This window comes from Schistocerca americana, chromosome 2, assembly GCF_021461395.2.
Source record: "Schistocerca americana isolate TAMUIC-IGC-003095 chromosome 2, iqSchAmer2.1, whole genome shotgun sequence".
Classification (NCBI taxonomy): Eukaryota; Metazoa; Arthropoda; class Insecta; order Orthoptera; family Acrididae; genus Schistocerca; species Schistocerca americana.
In genome coordinates this window covers 927,028,715-927,036,105 of record NC_060120.1, presented here as the reverse complement: position 1 = coordinate 927,036,105, position 7,391 = coordinate 927,028,715, and the positions used below count along the sequence as shown (strand labels likewise).

At 37.0% G+C, this 7,391-nt stretch overlaps 1 protein-coding gene across 1 annotated transcript; it reads right to left on the bottom strand.

Annotated features, from left to right (window-relative positions):
• Positions 1-4,291: 4,291 nt before the first annotated feature.
• On the bottom strand, positions 4,292-6,712 carry LOC124595157 (transmembrane protein 205). The gene is made up of 4 exons (XM_047133762.1): positions 6,260-6,712; positions 5,929-6,116; positions 5,616-5,779; positions 4,292-5,339 (listed from the first exon to the last, which is right to left on the bottom strand). The coding sequence occupies exons 1-4, from the start codon at positions 6,526-6,528 to the stop codon at positions 5,052-5,054; spliced, it is 909 nt and encodes a 302-aa protein (XP_046989718.1). The 5' UTR covers positions 6,529-6,712; the 3' UTR covers positions 4,292-5,051.
• Between the last annotated feature and the right edge of the window lie 679 nt (positions 6,713-7,391).

Sequence of the window (7,391 nt, the reverse complement as noted above, 5' to 3'; positions counted from 1 at the left end):
TTTATGTTGTATTGCAGAGTGATGGGGGAAGTTACCTTACAGAAAATTTAAATTATGATCTTTCACAGTGTTGTTATTTTGACTTCCATTTAAGAGATACAATGAATAAGGAAATAAAGATGCAGTGTGCAGTATGCATCTCAGGTAATATCAAAATGTTCTTTTGTCCCTTCAGGTACATCCTTCACTTGGTTGAATTGTAGTCTTTTTTGTAAAGGTGTTACAAGGCAGTCTGCTTATTGATTGAGTCCTTTTTTTATGAATTCTGGTAAGAGGCATAACAAGGTCATTCAATGCCTTACTTGTTGTTGTCTCCCTAATACTGTTTTTTTCTGGACATGGTGTCACTGATTACTTGCCATAGTGACTCCATTTTCTCCATATCCTCCCATTCCCAGTTGAAGGACCCCTTGATTTTGAAAAGAAACCATTTAGTCTTAGTTTGTTTTGTATGTATTCAATAAATAGCTAGTTTTATTTTTTATTTTGTAAGTTCTCTTCATTTTGGCAATCCTTTTAGATCCAGAGAGGGTGTGGTGAAGTTGTTATACGTATCACTGGATGAAACCAGTGCAATGTTTTGCTCCTTAATTTATTTAAGATGATTCGTTGATTTGGGGGGAGGGGCCAATCAGTGAGGTCATCTGTCCCATCGGATTAGGGGAGGAACCATTGTGGCATTTACCCGAAGCAATTTAGGGAAATCATGGAGTATCTAACTCAGGATGGTCGGATGCGAGTTAGAACCATTGTGCTCCTGAATGAGAGTCAAGTGTGCTAACCACGTGCCACCTCACCTGGTTTTATTTAAGTTAATGCTAGAAATACGAACTAGCATACTAGTGATCTGATATCACATGCAGTTTTTTCGGTGCTTTTTGTTGTGGACTGGCTAGTTGTCAAGACTCATTTATTTCCACTCTTACCGTGCACTTGTTTCTGTGTGTTTATTGTTTTGTATGTTGTAGCAATATTTTTGTGTATTACTTACTTTCTGCCAGAACTTTTGTTACCATATTTCTCTCTTAATAGTATTTTAGAAGAGTGTTGAAATTGGTATCTTTGTTGACTTGAACCAAGCAAGTCTGTGGCAGCTTGATTAGTTTTCATATTTTTCTTGTAATTATCTATAAATGGGTGGAATGCAGACATTTTGGTTCAACTGCAGCTGCCTGTGCATAATAACTAATGGAATACATATGGGGAGGAATAGTGCACACTTCCGATGGTACGAATGGGACCGCTCTTCTTTTTGAAAATGGAATCCCATACTGGTGGAACTCTGTTTATGCTATTAAATGAGCATGATCACCTAAGATGCTACTGTAGATGTTATTAATCACTTGTTCCTTCGACATTCCTACAGGTCCACTTAATTCATGATGACCAGTAAAGAAGTGTAGCTATGTGTACATTGATGTTCTCCACATGTAAATATGTAACAAAGCTGTGTGGTAGGTGAAAGACTCTTTTGATCACATTATGTTTGATTTTGTCCAGTTCTTTCATACTGTTGTTGCTTATATTTGGTTGCTGAGATTCATCTTAAGCTTAGTAGTCTTTCTCATGATGGTCTCATTAGTGATAACTTCTCTCTTTATTAGTATGAAACTTTCACTCTGTAGCAGAATATACTATGTTCGAACCTTAGACAGATTAAAACTTGGGTGTCAAACCAGGACTCAAACCCAGACAGTCTCTAGTATTCTCCTCCCCTGTTAATAAGTTTAGTTTTTTCTTCCTCATTGTTTTTGATGGACGGAGTTTCCCCCCAAATTTTTGTGTTCGGTGAGAGCATTAATTATGGGGAGCTAGATAGGGGGTCAGAATTTCTCTTGTGCAAAAATCTTGAGCCAAAATTGTGAGAATATCTCAAGAGAAAGTGAATCGTTCTGTACTCTGTTGAACATATTTGCAAATCACAACTTATTTTTAATATTGGAGTTGTTCTATCTAAATGACTGCATTTTCTGATTACCTGCCATGACATGTGGAACATCTGCTTTAACTTGATGTTCAACACGACTGTTGCACACTTAGTGATGAATGCTTCACTGTCAGGCCAGTCCAGGTACAAGATGTAGGGTATAAGGCTCAGCTGTTTCCACACGGCAGTCAGCATGTTAAGTAAATATGACTAAAACTGTTGACTTAGAAGGAATGGCACAGAACAAAATTCCAGAAAAACCATGTGTACTGTGTTCAGCTGAATAAAGTAACATGTTCTTTCCTTGAATTAAACTATGTTTATTTACCCTTTGTAGCAAGAGTAACATGTAATTACACTAAGCAGACTGCTCTTAATGAAAGCAATATCTCCATTAGCAGTTTCTCTTTAACATGAAGAGTGATCATTAAGTTCATTACAAAACTGTTTACTTCGTGAGACGTTTGTGAAATATTCACAAGTTTATTATTTCCCTTTATTGGCTACAAATAAGCACTGAAAGTATTATAATCAATGTAGTTTTTATGCCATTTTGGCCGCTTCTATATGTTTTGCAGCTTTTTTCCCCAAAATGGCTTCTTATTAGGTCTCCCAACAGTAGCTCCAATTTAGTTTCAGAATTCCATACAGCATAAAAATCTTAGGCTAGCAGGGATAGAAATCATGACATCTGCACCATTATCCAGCAATGCTAACTGACAGATGCAATCTTTGGAATTAGTACAGATCTTTTGACTCCATCCGTCTGCTTAGTGAGCAGTCTCGAATGACAGATTTTATCCTGATAAATTGTATGGTGTCGCAGGCCTTCAACCGTGCTACTTTACTGTTCGGTGAATAGAAGTCCGTAAATTAGATTGTCCCAGTGTATGGGTACATTATGCAAGGAGTCAATGCTGCTTTTCATTTCGTGTGGCGTGTAAATTTGATTTAGGAAGAATGCTTTATTTTCTTAAGATTCACATCAGACACACTTTTCTAAGGACAGCATTGAATAGTTCTTAAGGCATGCATCTTTATTTTCCAATTGTAGTTCTAGAGAATCCTTGCAAATTTACTGGCACCAACAATTTTATTATTAGATGAGCACAGCACATGACAATCTGTACTTGCAGCTTAGAGCACTTCCTTAGATGGCATAATACAATGGGAAAGCGATAGTGCCATTTCATTACAGCGATGTCAGAAAGATAGTTTTACAAATAACTTATACCTACAGCAATGTTCCAGTTATTAAAACAAATTTCTGTATTTTTAGGATTTCACGATATTAGTGCAAAAGAGTGATACTAACCAAGAGATAACCACACCTATGTGTATTGAAATGCAGGAATTTAATATGGCTGTTCTTTATTATACAAAAAATATCAATGTGGCTTCATAACTTTTGCTAAATATGTGCCTTAATTGACACCAGCAAATTCATTTATGATCCCCATAGCTTGATGACTATCACTTTGCTAGACAAAAAACCACCACCAAAGGCTAATTTCCATTGAAGGCAGTCTTCCCCTAGTCTGTATAAACAATGTCATATTAATGATGTGAATCATATTAAGATACTTAGCCCCACAGTAACTTTACCAGGTATTTTTCAGATGAAGAGACAGGGACTTGTAAAGAATACACTAGAAACTACTGCTGCTGAATTAGTTGTCACGTTCATGAATGACAGCACTTAATATGTTACTATTGCTGACGGATGTTCCATCATTGTGCGTTAATGTAAATTAGAGGCAATTTCATTCAGAATAATGTGACTTGTCATTCCATTTTTACATTTCAAGCTTTATTTTAAGGAACAAATTGTTAACTTACACTGCATATGGTTTCTGGAGGGGGAAGATGATGTTATAAGCCAGCATTTTGAAATTAGGTCTAATGAAACCAACTGTTTTAAAGCATTACAGTTGCCATACTCATATACAACTAACAACAGTAGAAGTTTTAATAATGCATCATCCATTTTCAACGGTGCTGTGGTAACCATAAGTAGGCAGTGTGTTTGCAACAGTTATTATTTACTGTTATGGTAACAACTGAGTGGTTTCAAACCCATCACTGAAAACGTCTTCTTTCTTAGGAAACATTTTTGAAAATGGTAGATAAAATGCTGCATATAACACTGTGAAATTGAGTCCCATAAACTATTTTTTTCTTGCCTGTCATTTCACTAATGACTAGCTTTTCCGTTCATGAATTTGCCCCACATGACAAAAAATTGTTGGTTTTTGTGTGGGTAGGCACCATTCTCAGAGAAATTTGAACTATCATACCAAAATGTAAAGTGGTGATAGGGGAAAATAAAAACAGTTTTAACTTGATAATGCATCATTTTATTACAAAAATTATATAAAAATTTTCTTGTCTGCAGCTTTCTCTTTAAATGACAAAATAATAAATAAGTTAACAGAACAAGGAACATATACAAATAAATTACAATGAAATGCACAACAGACTGACATGGCACATGACTAGATTAATCATGTATTCAAGACATGCTTCTCTCTTCAGATTTCAGTTAAGAAACCTCAAGGACAATGCTTACTGTCTTATTAATCAATGATTGTTATGACTTCACTGAAAAATAAATCATATCTTGATCTGAAACAGGAACTCTACCAGGCTATATTGCCTCTATGATAAATTAAACATTCCAGTGACCAAGAGATGATGACTTTCCATTTGGTCAAGACTATTTTCTCTTACAAGCAAATTACATTTGCATCTTTAATTTACACACAAAAACACATGCACAAATGGAGATTCTTAAAAGCTCCAGCCATAAAGTCAGTTACTAGGCTGCCAACTTTGACTCAGATGTGTCAACATGTCATGAATTATCGCATTTTATGTAAAATGCTTGTCCACATGGATAATACTTCACAATGAATGACTACACCTAATTTGAAAGTTTGAACTAAATATATACATGGCATATAAACAAAAACATAGAGCAGTCCTCACATAATTTATCATTCAGTCACCAACAAACAAACATGCATGGAAGACAATTTCTATTCTTTTTTCAGTCGGTGGAAAATAGTGTTTGAATCAGATCTTCATCTCTCTCACATTCTAGAGGGTGGATATGATACAAATTTTACAGAAAGCAGATCTTGCTGGCAAGATAATGCAAATGCACTGTTGTGCAGGCCATGGTGAGAATGTTACCAATTGCAACAGCCATGTGGATCTTACGAAATGCTTGATGCATTTTGACATAATGTGGACAGTGCGCAAGGGGTCCAGGATTGTGTTTTCCAACTTCTAGTCCCACACCAGCTGCCTTCTCAATAGCTGTCTTGGCTGTCATCAGGCGCAAAAGAGGTGGTGTAAGGTACAAACGAATCACAAGTTCCAGCAGGAAACATAATGACATGATGAAAACCTAAAAAGAAAAAAAAATACAGCTTTCAAATAAACGCTACAAATGGGAAATTTGTAATATATGCACTATAAAAGTCATGTTTTGAATAAAATTGTCAGCAATGCTCTCATCAATAACAAAAATTAAATTGTGATGAGGGGCAGGGATCATGATCCACAGGTGAAAAGCAATAAAACTACAGACATGCTTTTTTTAAATCATCTTTCCTGTATGACAAATGAGACCACTGCCTCTTCCAGAAGTTTATCCATAAATTCTATTGGTGTGCAAACATACCTGAAATCCTATACTGCTGTCCCATTCACTTCTGGGATGTAGCCTCACGAAAAGAAATAATGTTATCATGCTAAGAAAACTGTTCAGAGAGAAATATTTTGGAAACAGCACTTTCTGTACTACTCCAAACGTGTGTCTTGGAATTTCAAAGTATAGTGTTAAACCTGCAACAGTACAGAAAAATCTCAATTAGCATTTATTGAAAAGTGCTATTCCATATGAAATATATAGTATGAAATGACACATTGTTGAGTTCTGGAAATATGTCGACGAAGTTAGCGCATGTTAATATGCTAAACATTAAGTTATTTACCTGAGACAAAAGTCATCCACATCTGAGCTCCAAAATGTGTCATAAATGCTCCCAAATAGAGCAAGTTAATCCACGGTGATGGCTTGAAACTATTCGCAGTGTTGTTTTTATTACAAACTAAACTTGCGACAACACTGACAGCAACAATGGTAATAACATGGGCTGGCTGTGTTGTTTGGAACATCACTCTGAAAAAAAGTAACAAACAAATCAGACTGGAAACTGGTACTTCAATGAATTAATGGATGTATTAATGTAAAAACAATATATAAAAACGAAACTCAACTAATCATGCGTATGCAAGAAAGGATTTTTACTCCAGGTCACTTACCGGTATGCTTTCGTGCCTTTCCACTTCTCAGCTATGTCTGTAGCACTGTCGATGAAACTCCTGTAGTATGATGTTGCCACTGCCAACAGGTCGGTGTTCAACATTTCGTGAGGTAGAACCGGTGGTGGTTCTGTAGAATGCTTCTCCTCTTCTGTCCGCATCATTTTAATCGCCTTGCGCTTCTGGTTCTTCAGTAACAATTTTTTGGACATACCAGTACCCTCGTTTTCACTCACATCAACAATGTCAGCTATCTGCGAGCGACACATTTCCTTGGTGGAGTTTTCTATGTAGCACTTGACGATGTCGCGTAAACAATCGACACTTGACGACTAAAACGCGTAACTAATGGCACTCGTGCACTTTATCCCTAACGAACTTTCACTTGTCACCGAGACGTAACAGTCAAACTCGACACAACGAACTCTCAACAGAGAATACTCGTCGCTGCGCTCGGTGCTGTATATATAAGTGAGCCGTGGCAGCTACTGCCTATCCCCACCCATTACGTCAAACCTCCCCTCTCCTTGAACGCCCGGCAGTCGCGGGCGCCCACGATGTTGCCTACCGTGCAGCACAGGCAGAGATACTGTACGTGTGGAGATAGGAGGTTTATGGCGGGCTGCAGCAGTATAAGGGGCAAACCGTGTAGAATGTTACTATCCAGCTACAGTGCCGGTATACTATGATTCGAATTTTTAACCAAACGAAGACAACGATCTGTCGTTTTTGTGAGATTCGCTGAACCCAGATTTTCACTTCCTTTAGTCATAACAGAAACATTTCGCGTTAAAACTGCTTTTAAATACAGTATGATTCACAGTTCGGTTATTAATCTGTGTGACCGAAACAGAAGATCTGCACCCAAAAAATGAGCCCTTTTCTGGCAATCGATTAGAACGAAATCTCTTACATTTCTGGATGCTACCGGTTGCCGGCTTTCTGACGGTTAAGTAAATGCCAGTTTACGCATATTAATGTTTCAGAGCTCCGAGACGTTGCTACTTGAGAAATCTCTTAGTAGTTCTCCTCTTTTTGTTTGTGGTTTCATTGGAAATAACACGAAGAAATTAATATAGGTGTTCTTCGAAGGCGTATTACCATACAAGTGACGTCAGGATACGTATTTTGA

Bases quoted from the DNA above. Each gene is read 5' to 3' on its own strand.
- LOC124595157 (XM_047133762.1), bottom strand. From the start codon at position 6,528: ATGTGTCGCTCGCAGATAGCTGACATTGTTGATGTGAGTGAAAACGAG. The intron at 6,117-6,259 runs GTAAGTGACCTG...ACTTTTTTTCAG, and splicing joins AAAGGCACGAAAGCATACCG to AGTGATGTTCCAAACAACAC. The intron at 5,340-5,615 runs GTATGTTTGCAC...TTTTCTTTTTAG, and splicing joins ACAGCAGTATAGGATTTCAG to GTTTTCATCATGTCATTATG.